The sequence below is a fragment of the Anopheles coluzzii genome, chromosome 2 (genome assembly GCF_943734685.1).
Source record: "Anopheles coluzzii chromosome 2, AcolN3, whole genome shotgun sequence".
Classification (NCBI taxonomy): domain Eukaryota; kingdom Metazoa; phylum Arthropoda; class Insecta; order Diptera; family Culicidae; genus Anopheles; species Anopheles coluzzii.
The window spans coordinates 125458177-125473819 of NC_064670.1; the positions used below are offsets into that span (position 1 = coordinate 125458177).

Below are 15643 nucleotides of genomic sequence, written 5' to 3' on the forward strand. Positions count from 1 at the left end.
TTAATTTTATTTCATTAATGTGATAATGTGTGTGTGTGTGTGTGTGACGATCGTTTTGCCCATAACAAATGGCTCGCGAGATCGATGATCGCACGTGAGAGAAAGCACGGTTGCTGCGGCGCTGCTGCTTGACACAAGATAAACAAGGGAACCTAACGACGATGCTGCTTGTCGGCCTTGCGCTTCCGGGACAAAAGGAAGGGGGGGGGGGGGGAGGCCAAGGATGCTGCCCTTCGTAACGTAATTATCATATTAAGTCGCCCTCCGGGGAGCCTCCATATTTAACCCATTTATCACCCGCGAGGAGGGAAGCTGTCGAGCAAAAGCAGGAAGTCAAGCTCTAGCTGTCACACCTGTGTTGTGCTGGCCCTGGGTTTATCCTGGCAAACCCGGCACGGCTTGATGAGTTCGCGAGAGAGGTTCGCGATCCACCGATGCCAGTTACGTGTATTGTTTTCGGTGGTTGGAAGAAGCTTCGATTAAGTAACGGGTGATTTGTTACGTTTAGAGCGGAGTGCGAAGATGAAACGAGTTTCGAGCGAGCTTTGCGGGAAGCTCCAACGAAAGTGGGAAGATTTCTTAACGATCGAAGCCTTTTCGCTCCACTGAAGGACTCATTTCCGGGCAGCGCGTTCGTTCTCGTTCCCTTTTCCCATCGAAGGGTTATTCTTTATTGGTTAATTGAATCTGTGTGCTCGCAGTCTATCATAATCCTTCCCTTTTCTTTCACAGCACATTCTCTCCCCTCGTCGGGGCGTCGTTATTTTTATGATGCATTAGCAAAATAAAGGCGGCCGGTTAAAATTAGCCCGGGTTGCAGCAGCAGCAGCAGCGATCGGTGTGCCATAAATTTACCACTAATCAAATGGCGTCCCACGTGTGTGTGTGTGTGTGGTTGCGGTAAAAATAGCCACATCGTCGTGCGCCACACCGGCGGGGTGGCCACTGCTGCAGCGTGTTATGTTTCAATTCAAAGCCACTCCCGAAAGGGTACCGAAGCTGGGAGCGCTCCTCTTTCTCTCTTAAGAATGCCTGGCTGTAGGGGGAAGGGGAGGGAAGGGAAGGGAGGACCTCTTCACGGAGGCTCGACTCGGTTGGTCGGTCAGTTGGGCGCTGCTGGCTGCGGTTCCTTAGCGTTGACCGTAAAAGTTATGTAAATAAATTACGCCACCTCTTCTGGGGTTGCGGCCCCGGGTTTTTGTGCACGGGAGGAGGGCAGACATGGAGCCAACATGATCTGGGAGACATGGGAGCAGTGGCAGGAGTAGAAGGATGAGGACTGGAGGAAACGACTCGAATTGCTTTCCCATCCTACACGAACGGCAAAACGGTTCCTTGTTTTTGGGGGGTTTTGGGGTTCGGTTCGCCTCTCCAGCGCGGGGGTCGATGCACAGTTTGTTCTGCAGCCAGTGCCGCAGAAGCGTTTATGCAATCGGGCACACTCTAAGCACTCTGGCGCGCACTTGTGAAGCGATCGCGATCGCTTTTGCCACCTGATCTTCCACTCCCACTTTCTTTCCGTCAGGGGGTGTCCCCCTTTTTTGCGTACAACGTGACGTACTCAGGGGTGATTCACCGAACGGTCGAAGAAAACAGTGGCCGAAGGTGAGGTTGGAACATTCTAGCCCCCGGTAGCGCGACCAGTATGTCCATCCCGTGCCGTCACCGTGCTGCGGATAGTCGCCGTAGTCGCCGTCCTTGGTGCCGCTCATAATTGTACAAACAGCAACAATTGAATATTAATGATCGCGAGTGGTTTGGGTCGTTTGGGAGAGGGAGACGATGCGGTGTGTACAGTTCTTCCGAGGGAGAGCCATTTGGCGGTGTAAATGTCACTCCCCCTTTTTGCCGATTTGTCGGTCGAATTTGTACAACATCGAAGACGATGGCGGGCGTGCGATCGGACGGACGGACAAGACATGGCACGAGAGGTGATTGAATTTTTAATCAACAACTGCGCGTACGTCAACAACAACAATTTCGAAACTTTTCCCCGACCTTCCCTGCCGGCGAAGGACTCTGGCCGTCGTCGCGATTCGGTTGCAAAGTGCACGAAGTTCGGTAAGGCACGGCACACACGCACAATGGCTGGTGGCCCGGGCACGATCTTCACGCTCGTCAGTGGGTCGGGCGTGGTGCGCTTCATGTTGGGGTGTGTGTTTGTGTGTGTGTGTTTGCAAGTACTGAACACGTCCTGAATGCCGGCCCCGCAGACAGGGTGCAACGGGTGGCCAGAAGCGCATTATTGCTTGTTTGGTGATTTTCAAGTTCACACACACCCGTCCTGTCCATGAAATGTTCGATGTCCGTTGGGGGCATTTATGATCGTATAAGGACACACACACACACGCACCCAAGCACTTGAAGCAAAAGGGATGGGGCATGAAGGACGCCCGAGATCATCGGGTGAAAGGGTCGTGCACTCGGGGTTGCGCGAGGTTATCAGATCTCATGCGCCACCATCAACCAGCACCACCGGACGGAAGTAATTAAAGGTCAGATTCCGATGCGATCGACGCGTTTGTTTTCTCCATTTTTTTTCTTGGAGGAACCCGGGTTAATGTGATGTTTCGCCTTTCGTCGCACTTACGGAGCACATTTTATTTGGAGCCGTTAATTGTGTGTTGTACATGGGCAGTTTGTTGTCGGTTGCAGGAAGAGAAAGCGAAAAAGAGCACAGTTTGTCAGCAAGTTAAGCAAAGCAAAACACTATCAACGCTAGGCTGTTGTGTATAATCGGGGGTTATGCAAGTTTAAGAGAAACCAAACGAAAAAAACATTCCAAAAACATTGAAGGGGAAATTAATTTCGACCGTTTAAAATGAGTGTAGCCGCGATGCAAATGCTTTCTACCGACATCTGAAAGCATACGCGTACATGGTAAGTTTAATTACTGATGTGTGTGTGTGTAGCGCTGTGTGCATGATTGTGCCGGTGTGTCCGTTCACAATTTTATAACAATATCCCGTATGGCCAGTTTATGCGTTTAAACATAGAAAAAGGAAATGTGTACAAAGCGGAAGAAAGATTTAAATTGCATTTCTTGCATGCGATCGCCATAGTAACGTGCAAGTGGGAAAGGGGTTGCATGCAACTCGGAAAGCTCCGCTTGCTGTTGTGGAGCTTTTGTTACGGAAGCTTTTGTTGATTCACAGTGGATTTTAGCAGCGAAGGAAGACAGTATGTGAATGGAGCACGGTTTTTATCATAAATTTGCAACAATGAAGCAAGAAATTTGGCTTTATATATAACAACAAGCAAATGAATCATCCGAAACAGTGGCGTGCGACACGTTGTATAACACCAAAATCTATACGTACCATGTAAAGACAAAGGGTATGAAGCGTATTAAACTGTCATCATAATCGTCTTTTTGTTTTTTCAATAAAAAAACAAATACAAAAATGACTCATTTTAACACAAAAATAGTTGTTTTTTGTATCACCTTATGATTAAATATTTATTTGCATTCCTTCACGATTGCATATGGATTTGCTTTGCTAAAATACTTCTTGTTTTGTTCCTTCACTCCAACGCTTATCATGCGAGAGAGAGTACAATCTGTTCCCTACCTGTTTTACCTGTATATGTGTCTGTGTGTCTGTGTGTATTTGCCCTTCCTAGTTCCTCATTATCCCTACTAGCGAAAAAAATAACAGGAAAAACAAACCAAAAACAAAACCGGCCACGCGTCATGCGCGAATCGTGCGCATCGCGCCGTCTCTGCTTGCGCGCACGCCCAATTTCGTTGCACATTTCCTAACAAAGCACTTTTTTACAACATTTTACAGACTTTTAAAACACTAACACTGCTGCTGCTTCTTCTTCGTTCGTAACACCACACCACTTGCAATAAGCAAAACGGGGCAAGATAAGGGGTTCGTTGTGTGGTTTCGCAGTAGTATCCCACCTTCAATGCAGGGAGAACATTGGATGGGTTTTGTGGGATGTTTATATGACGCGAAAGGAAGGGGGAATGTTTGCGGTACTTGTGTGGGTCGTAATTTTTGAAACCTTATCCAATCTACCTAATAGGAGGGGACCTGGGGAGCCCTTAAATAGTGGAACGTATTGGGAATGCTTCGGTCACACTTGTCGGCGTGTCGAATCAGGCGGTGTGTAGCGGTATCGCTTACTACACCGTTTCTCTCTATCACGAGTCTCTCTCTCTGTCTCTCTCTTTCTATCTTGCACACGCTGATCTCTGTCGACTATCTATCCGAATACCGTTTGGAAGGGCTTCGAAGCGAACCCTTCGACGTTATAAACCACTCCGTTGTAAACGTATTCTAATGATGGTAGGTCATAGTATTGGTAGTTATAGTCATATTAATAAGTAGTAGTAGTAGTAGTAGTAGTTTAAAACACATCACATTTCATGAGCGCCTCTCGTCCAATCGATTGCTGCCTTCGTTTCCACGTGTAAATGCTCGTAGTATCAGCTCAAGCCAGGACATATCCTTCCCCGTTCACACGGTCGACACTTCCGGTGCGCCGACACTTCCTCTATCTTCCGCCTCTATCTTTTGTATCGTCCGTGGCGTGCGTCCGTGATGGCGCCCCACAGCTCGATGATGAAATCGTCAGTAAAGCCGAATGCCTCCAGGTCCGATGCATCGATCGCTTCCGCAAAGTCCATTGAGTTGATTTTATTGTTACCTAGTTCCCAGATCTGTAAGGCAAGAAGAAGCGTCACAACACAGCTCCATTACATCATGTTTGTAACGAAAAAAGCTTTTTTTTTGGACGCGGCTCTACTCACTTGCGTGGCTAGCTCACTATCGTTGATTCCCATGAAGGAGTCGAGCAGTGAGTTAATGGCATCAATTCCACATTGCGTAGCATCATCGTGCTGAAACATTCGGGAGGGAAAAGAGAGAAAGAGAGTTAATATTGACGATCTATTGCTTGTTACATATATGCATGGGTGTGCGCGACATTGGGTGCATACCTCATCCTCGATGGCTGCATTTCCATTGGCCTTAAACCGCAGCGTCTCCTTGCCACTGCCGTACCCCTGCTTGCCCGGCTTGCTGCCGGCCGTACCCTTGCGCGGTGCAATGCCCTGGAAGCCACTCTTCATCGGTTCCACCAGGCGGATGGTAAACGTGGAGCCGGTGGGAATGTCCTTCAGCATGCGGGCCACCTCGTAGTGTCGCTTTCCCACCACATTGATCCCGTCCAGCTTCTCGATGTGATCGCCAATCTGGAATTCGAACCAATGGAAGCGCATGGAAGCGTAAGAGAGCGTCGTACACAAGCGTGTTTCGCAGGCTCAGGTTTCACACGGTTGGTGACCACACATCACCACCAATCACACTACCTGTATGTGAGGGATCCGATCGATAACGCTGCCACTTTTGATGCGCTTGATGAACGCGTAACCCGCACCGTTGTCCGTGATCGTTAGACCGAGCGCATCCTCCGACTTGACGATCTCCACCTCCTTCGGGCGGCCCTTTTTGTGTGCGAAGATGAAATCGTTCAGCCCGATCTGGCCGCCCAGCAGGTTGCTCATGTCGACTTTGTGCGAGTTCAGCGTGCAGAACAGAATCTGAAACGAAGGAGGAAATCGGAGTGGTGTTTGAATTCGTTGAAAACTATCATAAAGCTACTGATCGTCACGATCGAGCCACGTCACTCGAGCGCCGCTGGGGAGCAATCCCGCTCCCTCACTCTCCACTTACTATCGATCTTGTTTTTTTTGCAAAACTATCAAAAGCACCAGCAGAATTTAGCAGCCTCACTCAAATCACTCAAAACGCCCGCAAAACCAAACCAAAAACGTGTCTCGAAAGATCCACACCGTGGCAACGACTGCAGTTTGGTGCTTCATGCTCTGTGTGATGCTCGTGCATACTGAGGCACCCTCGAGAAAAGTGAGGATCATCGACTATACTAGGCCGCTCTCGCGGCCATCATCATCATCTTCTCGCGCATCTCGCGGAAGGGTAGGTAAAGTGACGCCGGTGGAGCGACGGTGAAGGGGGAATGGCTGGGGAGGGAAATTTGACCCATTGGTCCAACAAACGGCCAACAGCTCCGCAACACAACAAGAAATTTTGAAGCAGTGTCTTGTTTTTTGCTATTGTTTTCTCTTTCCTCCACTCTTTCCTCTCCCAGCCTCCGCACGTGGCGCCATCGGCCCAATACTCCACTCCACGCCCTCCCCCAAAACGCGCTGACGTGAGCAGCGCAATTTTTATTACTATTATTATTATTTGGTGCTGGAGGTGGGAGCGGGGGGCGGCGGACAGATGAAAATTCATCACTAGTGCCATCTTCTTCGCCTGGCCGACGAATTGGCCGACATTATTTTCCACTGACCTCCTCTCTGCTGCTGGTGGTGGTGGTGGTGGTGGTTGGGAATTTCCTCGTCCGTTGCCGTTTTGGCTTTCCTTCCAATTTTGAGCAGTTCCATCTCCATCATCCCCTCTCTCTCTCTGGCTTCCCTTTTGTTACACACGCCCATACTCTAATAGGCTTTTCGTGGATTTGTGCTTTTGTTTTGCTGTAAATTACGGATCGGATCGGACTTTACGCGGCTCTGTGGTGGCATGTGCGGCGGTGAGTTGTTTGAGAATATGTAACCCTATGTATCGATCGAACGATCCGTTCGGGTGGTAAGGGTGCTGTTATAGATTGTTTTTCCCACTCATCATCCATGGGGTAACAAGGAAAGGCAGCTAATTTGCGAACGTATTTCGTCACAAGTCAATCAATCCCAATCCCACTTAGCGTGTTTAAATTAGGCTTACTCAGGTATGATCGTAATGATGGAACACTACATAGACTGCTCTCGGTTGGCACGTGTGTTGGCACTCAAAACGATCTTCTCAAACAGCAACCATCATACGAAAAGATCATTCGATCGAGAGTTGTCAATACCTTTCCTGACCCACTGTCTTCTTGGTAGCTTATCAATAAAACGCAATATTTAACCTTGACATGCCAACAGCGCGGTGCAGAGAAGCGTACCCAATAGCGCTAAACTTTCCAGTGGTTAAAACAAAAAACACACACACAACCGGTCACCGGTCACACGACTTTCGGTGGCGCTGCACATTGCGTTACGTTTCGATGCACTTTCATCGCACCAAACACACACACACACACACACACACACACGATCGATGATCGGTCTGGAAAGTTTTCCACCCCTAAATTCCATCCACAACCATCCGCACGATCATCCTCATCATCATGATCATCCATCTATCTCGTTGCTCGCAGCCGTTGACCAGCCGGTCGGTTTGGATTGATTTCGGACGCGTGCGTTGAACTTCGCGGCTCTGTCCACCACAAATTAAATACCTTCCACCCCCCCCTCCCCATTTTCATCCCAGCTCCAAACCCCACCTCATACAGCTTCATTGGTGTGTGTGTTGAGTAAGCGGAAGTGGCTCCAACTGGGCGGAACCAACCTAGGCGGAGCGCAGGTTGTTGCAATCACCGCTGTTGTGTCCGACCGTTCGAGGGCTTTCCGTAGTGAGAGATTCGAGCGCGACATTCAGGCTCAGGTCAGGTCAGACCGTGCCAAACAGAGCGTGATTCCTTGTCCCGTGTGGGGGGGGGGGGGGGGACGAGGTGGCTTTAGGCGTAGTTTATTATTGGTCGTACGTTTACACCTTCGTCTGTTGCAAAGGGGTCTTCTTCTCTTGCATCTGAATGAACAATCAATTAGATTGGGGTTCGTCTTTATGGTGTGTTTGATTATCAGAAATCTGTAACGAGCGCTATCCAAATACCATAAACGGAACAATTCCCTTACCACTCAGCCCATTGCAGGGTGCATAATGCATAATGCACAGGGGGTTTTATTGCACACTGTTTCCTAGTTTATCATTTAAGTTGATCACAAAGCACCACAAAACCTCGATCTTCTAAGCTGAGATAGACATCAGCATGTGTCCCCTCCCCCCCCCCCATTCCCCCTTGCTGCACATATTCTTAATTAGCTTTATGTTGGAAGCATTATTTGCTCATTATTTAGTTAGCTTTCCTCGCTGCGGTGAAGCGAGGAGGTGAAAGAAGAGTAGAAGCACAAACCCAAAACCTACACGCAGACATATTTTCAGCGAAGCCCCACACATGGTGGACGGTTCCATGGGTGCAAAAACCGCCACACCGGCTGACCAATCGCCCCTCATCGCCCCTCATCGAGGTGTGTGAACCGAGGGCCGTTCGGGTGGTGCTAGAGCTGCGGTTGCAGTTAGCAGTAGTATGAAGTTACTTTCTAATTGAATTGAACCGAACGGCGACGACGAGACCTTGCCAGTGAAAAGCAACAAACAAGCTAAAAAAAACATCAAAGATGTGCAACCTTTCACACGCCGTTGTTGTCGCCCAACTATCGAGCTTCATGTGTTTGTGAACCTTTGTGTGTGTGTGCATGTGCTTTTGGTAATTAAATTTAGCGTTTATATCTACGGACCAGATTGCGCGAAAGATCCGTCAAACAAACAAAGGCACGTCAATAGATAAGCCCCGCGTCTATCTCTCATCCCAGTAAAATGGTGCACGTGCACTTCAATGGCACCACACACACACTCGTCGAACACACCCGCCTGCAGTGTATGCAAATGCGCAATCCCCACGCATTGTTTGGTGATGGCAAAGTGTTTTGCCTCTCTTCATGCTGTCGTAGGCACGTTCGCGAGGACCCGATGTTTGCCCTCTTGCACTACACTCTACGCGCAAGAAAGCAAAACCACACGGCTACGAGTCTAATCGCTCGAACGGGCCCAACTATAACGGTAACAAACTACTTGCTGCACACACAGACGGACGGACGGAGGAGTTGCATTTGAACATGGCTTTGGATGGGGTCTCTTATTTTGGGGTCGCTCCCGCGTCGCAAACCCGGTTTAGCGCTGTAACTGGTTCTAGTCTAGTTTCGGACGTTGCTGAGGGGTTGCGCTAATCCTATTCCACGCTCTAATAAGAGAGAAACAGCGGGCAGAATCTCAATTCAAACATACACCTCTTTAGCAAACATGTTCCTCCATAATGGTTCCTCCACTACCTTTAAACCGACCGATCACAAAGGCGATCACTTACAATTTCGATCCGAGTACACGAAACCGATCCAGTGTTGTTCGGTCTTGCTTCTCTTCTCCCGAGTTGTCTTCCGGACTCCGGAGGAGAAAGTCGTTAGACTCTTCGGGGACGGGTGGTTCCGGAGCCACTTTGCTAATTTCACTCCGGGCACAAATTTCTACCAGAGCTGCTGGTTGTGTCCCCCTCTCTGCCCCTGTCACTTTGTTGCAGTCTAACGAAACACGAAACCGCTTGGACAGTTTTGGAGTCTGTGTGTGTGTGTGGAACGCGCCAAACAAGACAACGACTGGCGAGGTGGAACTGGAAGCGAAAACTGGAAACAGAAAACTCGTCTCAGCTCGGGACACTTTTCCTACAGTTTTCTGGCTCCCCCACCCTGTTTCTATTTATCTTTCGTCCATTTCACCTTTCGCAGATGCATCAGATATGGACACAAACACACACAAACACACACACACACACACATGGAGCTAGCGGGAAGTTATTTACCATTTTTATCCACTTGCCTATCTATTTATCCTCGATCCTTTTCATTCGAGCGGGCTGGCTGATTGAATCTGCAATCAAACGCTAACGATCGAAAGCCTATTTAGCTGAACTTCGCTGCTCCTTCGCTGCTCCTTCGCAGCGCAGTCTTCTGTGCATTGCAGCTTTGCAACGAATTCATCGTCAATTATCTGTTTAAAACGGCACTGGACGGCATCGAGATCGGAGATCGGTTGGACTTTCACCTCAGGCCAAGACAGGACAGTGTGTTCGAGACTGCTTATCGCACCGAAAGCGAATCTATGTAGACTTATCTCTCGCACCAGATTAGAGCTAACAACTCATTACAACGAAAGTTACACCACCAAACATCAGCTTCTGCTAACATCTTGCTTAGCCATTGTTCTCCCCTGCACAGGAACAAACCCTTTGCAAACCCCTTTTTAGCATTCCCCTTTGCCAGCAGGGAAATGATGCATTTTCCACTGCTTAGGTGCGTTTTAACGATGTTTGCGATTTAATTCACACGTTCCGCATTGTTGCACCGACGTCGCAACTACCGGCATTGGCTCGATCGCACCGGGGCACTCCCCCCCTCATTCCAAAATGCATTCAAAGTCGTTCCGTTTGTTTTCCTCTTTTGTTGGGAGGGAAATGCATGCTATCGTGCTATATAATGAAATATGGACGCGATGCGATGAAGGTGTAAAGAATGGCGTTTACGTGCTTCGGTAGATCACGTACATCAAAAAACCCACCTGCCGAACTGTTTCAATTCCCTTACAGTGGTCGGCCACTGGGCACAAATTAAAAGCTGTCATAATAATGGTTCAACCACACACACTCGGTCGGAAGAATGTCGGTCAAGCAACGGGCGCTCATCTCACGTGCAATCGGAGCGCCTTTATACAATTAAAGTGGCTGGCTGGAGACCTTCTGTTCAATCCGAACCCGAAGAGAGAGGAGAGAGCCTCCTTAAGATCGATTCGAACGCGTTAAGATCTGCGGTTCTTTATTGTTCTTCTTCTTCTCTGCCTTTTCAAACCCGCTAATGATGCACAACCTGTGGCCTCAATTTAGCGAATCCCCTACCTAAGCAGCACCGAACAGAGGAGAAGAAGAAAACGTTTGCTCGAAACAGGTTGCTGGCTGGCCACGCGCCTCCACTCCGCTGGGGAGACAGAGAGAGGGGGGGGAAGGTGCGCTTGTGTGTGGTAGGGTCCTAATCGCAGTATGGCAGACGGCGAGTGCGGTGCAGATAGGAAGGGGGCATAAGCAGCCCAAAATGCCCACCGACGAAATGCCGGGTTCGGCTCATATATTGACCCAATTTTGGATTCCCAACGGGGAATCGAGATGTATCTTTAAGTCTTTTCTTTTTCGATTTTCCAAATTTCTTGCTGCCCCGGCCAACCCACTTTTAGGAGGGGGGGAGGGAAAGGGGAGCCCTCCCCTCATATACGGTGAGAATTTGCGGGACTTGTTGTTCACACCTTGGGCGATGGGAATCGATCGCACCCATTTGCGTCCAGATTTATTGCATTTAAGGGTAAACTTTTTATACCAAAAGTCACCCGACACCCGACTGTACTTGACTGCCGCAATGGTTCCTCCGGAATGGTTACGGGCTCAATAATTTGGGTTTTATAGCAACGCGAGCACACGAACGAACGCAATCGCTGCTCGATTAACCGAACTTTCCACGGAGCTTCCGGCATTTTCCAAAGGAGGCCCCGAAAAACCATCGTAACACTGCATAAACACACACCGAGGGCCGCGTAGTGGTGGTGTACCGGCAATAATGCTCCACGGCCACGGGGAATGCCGTTATGCAATTCCAGCGCGCATGAACAACAACAACAACAACCTTCCACAAAACGTTAGGTGTTCCGTGGTTCAGGTCCAGCAATTGGATTTTGGGAGGAAGGAAATAAAATAATCCCGTGGAATTTATGGCCCGCGTGTGCGCCGAGGGTCAATTAGGATGCGTTCAACGATGAGCTTCCAACTGTGTCAGAGCCCCCGAAACCTTGTAAATGCCAATAATACGAAACGGTGGGTTTTAATTTAGTTTAACAATGCATTTCCATTTGCATTTTAAACGATCATTTATTCATTTTTATTCGATCATCGTGCGATCGGTCGTATTTGTTTGGGCCTATCTAAAGAAACGGTAGATGTAAGCTAACCTACAACATCCCCGATAATCGCGCTGCCACATTTAAACACTCTTTAAAGCGATCTTTCCCACCCCCAAGTGGATCGTTCCTTTCCGGTACATCTTTACACGACCCGGGACTAATATGGCTCATTATTATCGATTGCCTGCGGCCGTTCCGCGACAACCACTCAAGTGCCGTTTGGTGTGTGGTGGTATCTCGAGTGTGCTAAGCTCCAGTGTGACATCGCCCAGTGACGCAGAACAAAGGTAATTCGCACTGGGCGAATCACCTCGTCGGATGGGCGCAAGATAAGATAATGTTGCTAATAAGCCCCGTGCTAGCATGACAGCACATCCAACATTCCACCTCAAAGCTCACTTACCTCATCCATCGGGAAATCGTAACATTCGGCAATCTTCTGGTACAGCTCCTTGACGCTCGCGAACCCGGTAATGAAGCCGGTCGGGCTGCCGTGGGCCAACTGGCAGTTGAACACCAGCTGCGGCTTGGTGACGGTCGACTCGCCGTGGCCACCGTTGCTCATGCTGTCGTGGTGGATCGTGGGCGCTGTTGGGATCGGAGGGTTTTTGTAGTTGTTGTTATCGTGGTACGCATGCGGGTCCTTGGTCATCGGTGGCGAAGGATTGGATATTTTGGTGCTTTTCTTATTGAACAACGGCATCGTGGCGGTCGATCGGTTGGTCGGTCGGCGATGATCAGTGGTAAGGGGGGTGTTTGGATTTTAGAATTGCCGGGCTGAAGGGCCACACGCGCTCTACACAGGCACTTCTGTACAACACGCTTTGAACACGGGTTAGAATAGGGAGAGGAGGTTGGGGTTTGGGGGATAGGAATTTGAATTTTGTATCGTTGAAGGGACACCGGGAACCCGGAAAACTCTATCAACTCTATTAAACACACACGCACACACAGACACACGTCTCTAGCCCAGTATGGGGAGAGAGAGGATTAGACTGAAGAGGTAAGGAGAAGTTAGAATGCTGCTTCTATGCAGTTGTCCGGGGAATGTGTTGTTTTTTTGTCAACCAAAAATAGTAGTTAATGGCACGGGAGGGGGGGCGAGTTTTGAAGGTGTTAGCTGTGTCAGTGGGAAGTCCCATTATCAGTAGTGGCGTGGGAATTGGGGATCGAAGGGTAAAGGAATGAAGGAAATTGGGAGTATAATTAAAAAAGAGAAAAAAGAAAAGATATAGAAAAGATTGTAGAGCACTCGGCAATACTGATACTGATGATATCATACACAAATAAACACACACACATAGAAACACACGCACACAACATCAGCTTAAGTATATGAACAAAATATCTATGCGAAATCGCTTCTGCAAACAAGAACAACAATTTGCGTTTGGTTCGGTCAATATTTGCCACAGCAGTAAACGCAGGTGTGTCGCAGTTTGTTGCTTTCTTGCGCAGTAGCGCCAACACCAACTAATGTGTACAAACCGATGTGTGTATGTGTGTTTTGGTTCACTAAAACTAGTTAAACTATGCACGCAATAGCACGCAACGGCACCACGTTCACAGTTCAAGGAAAGCGCACAATTTCCACCGCTTTTGCGCGAACCTTAACACAGAGGGCGCTTTCCCGACCTGTGGTTACTACGATCGAGTAGGATACACTAACTCTAACCACTCACACGCACACTCTCTCTCTTTCTCTAGTCTTGATGGAGATGGAGGAGACTTCTTTCTTATCGGGCGCCCTCAACCCCCACCGTATTCTAGTCGCTGATAAGCCCTAGCCACTCTCTGTACACAATGAAAGGCCCCTAAAGGGGAAACTAAGGGGGTGCACCGAAACGACCATACACGCTGCTGCTGTGACACTTTACACACACCGAAGAGGGCGACCAGCTCCCTTCTCCTCCTCCTCTTCCTTCCGAACCGATGCGTCCGACTCGCGCATGCCGATAAAGGCAAATAAAAAAAAAAACAATACCACAGGCACAGATAACAAACCACCAACGTACCAGCGATCGAAAACGGCCAGAAACTATACTTTGCCCACATGGAATGGTGCTGCACAGGGGGCGGGAACACAAACTGTCTCCGGGATGCGTGAGGGTGTGAGATTTCTTTTTAATTTACCCCTGTCAACAACAACAACCACAACAACAAGGGGTTTGACAGCACGACAATGACAATGAACACTAGATGTGGGAAAGATGTGAGAACGAGGTTGCCGCAGTACCACACACACACACACAGACACACTAGACCGCGATATCGGATCGATCAACACCACTGTGACTGTTGCCGTCCCCGGACTGTTTGCGTACGTGGACGCTGGCTGGCTGCCGTCGGGACCGAAAAGCACGCGAGCTCCGTTTTCCACGCGTCGTTTTCCAACTGTCAGGTGAGCGTGAGTTTTCCGCGCGACGAATCGACTAACGGACGACGGTGCCTACTACTACCGACCTTCGTCGAGGGTTGCTCCAGGCTCTCACTCACCCTCTCTCTCACTCTCTCGCGAGCGCTCTCTATATCTCTTTCCCTCACGTAGGCTTTCTCGCTTCGGCGAACGCTATGAACCGTTACAACGGCAACGGCAGAAGAATGGGGTTAGGTGGCAAAACCGCCGGGCTACCTGGCTGCCTGCCTGCACGAGGGTTGTTACACTGGCTGACCGTGCGCACCCGCTGCCGCTTGTTTTTCCCACCAGCTTCTGCTGCTGCTGTTGCTCGCTAAGCTACGTGCGCACCGGAACGCGTAGTGGGGGAAAAGCATTTGAAGCACGCACACACACATATACAAACACTCGCATACATACACACACGATAAGGGGGAAACATGCACACGCACCTGGGAACAAAATCTAACCACAGTGTTCCGTACCACACACCGTCTTGACGTCTACGCTTCCACTGTTACTGTGGCTCTGGTATGCCTTCTTTAAGCTTTCAGCTCCGTTTCCTACGGGCAACAGGCCAATGAGTTTGCCCCCTGAAAATGCACTTGGGGCTTCTCTGTCTCACGTGAGCAGCAGCGTGCACCGTGATCAGCAACCAACTGAAGAGAGCAGCAGAGAGAGAGAGAAATGCGATGCTCACCGTTTGCCGTCGACTTTGTAAATGAAAATGTACGAGCCGATCCGGGTTCTCCAGCGCACGGGTGGGAGTAAAATGTGGAAGTACGAGCCAGTGTTTCTCAACCAGTTCCGTTTTGGCAATCGATGGCCTCACTGTGTCTAATACCGTGTACGTCGTTGTACGAAGCAAAGGAAAAACTCTTCTTGATAGCTGTTCAGTCGAATTTATATACATACATTTATTCATTTCTTTATTAAAAACTAACAAGCGAATGTGTCGGTGTAACGGGTTGAGAAAGGCTGACAAATACGCTGACTCGACGATCAGTTACATCGGCGGCCCCCCTTTGCGCTCTTGTTCGTACTAAGTAAGCTCGAAGGCAAAAGAGCGAGAGCATACGATAGCTATCCGACCTTTACTTTCGACCGTCCGTGCCCGTTTTTTCTGCCCCCCTCAAAGTGCCTGTGCCTTCCCCTTTTGCTTCCGTTTACCGTTATCGGCGACTCTTCGAAGACGGCTTCCCTTTTGGAGACTATCTCGCGCACATCGTTCGTTGGAGCCGTTTCTTCTCATCACTCTCTACATCTCTCTTCTCGTAAATCGGCTTCCCTTCACCCTGAGTCACACATACATACCTTCAGCTAGGCAAATCGTTGTTATACACGACTCGCTCGATATCTGCATACCTTTCACTGCAATCAGCCGTGAAACGAACGACCTTCAACGTGCTCTAAGTAGTATGGGTTCTGCCAAAGATGCTGCTGTTCGCTGCCGGAACTGTTAGCAATGGTGAAATATGGTTCCACTACCCGAACGGAACCGCGATGCGTAGGAATGATCGCCGTCAGAGCGGCACTAGCCAAAACGCTGCGTGCGATCAGC

General features: G+C 49.3%; 1 protein-coding gene across 1 annotated transcript; it reads right to left on the minus strand.

The window, feature by feature from the left end:
• Positions 1-3429: 3429 nt before the first annotated feature.
• Positions 3430-14805, minus strand: LOC120948646 (PDZ domain-containing protein GIPC3). The gene is made up of 6 exons (XM_040365227.2): positions 14535-14805; positions 12091-12807; positions 5324-5554; positions 4952-5206; positions 4763-4852; positions 3430-4672 (listed from the first exon to the last, which is right to left on the minus strand). Exons 2-6 carry the CDS (start codon positions 12388-12390, stop codon positions 4520-4522), a joined length of 1029 nt encoding a protein of 342 aa, XP_040221161.1. The 5' UTR covers positions 12391-12807; positions 14535-14805; the 3' UTR covers positions 3430-4519.
• Between the last annotated feature and the right edge of the window lie 838 nt (positions 14806-15643).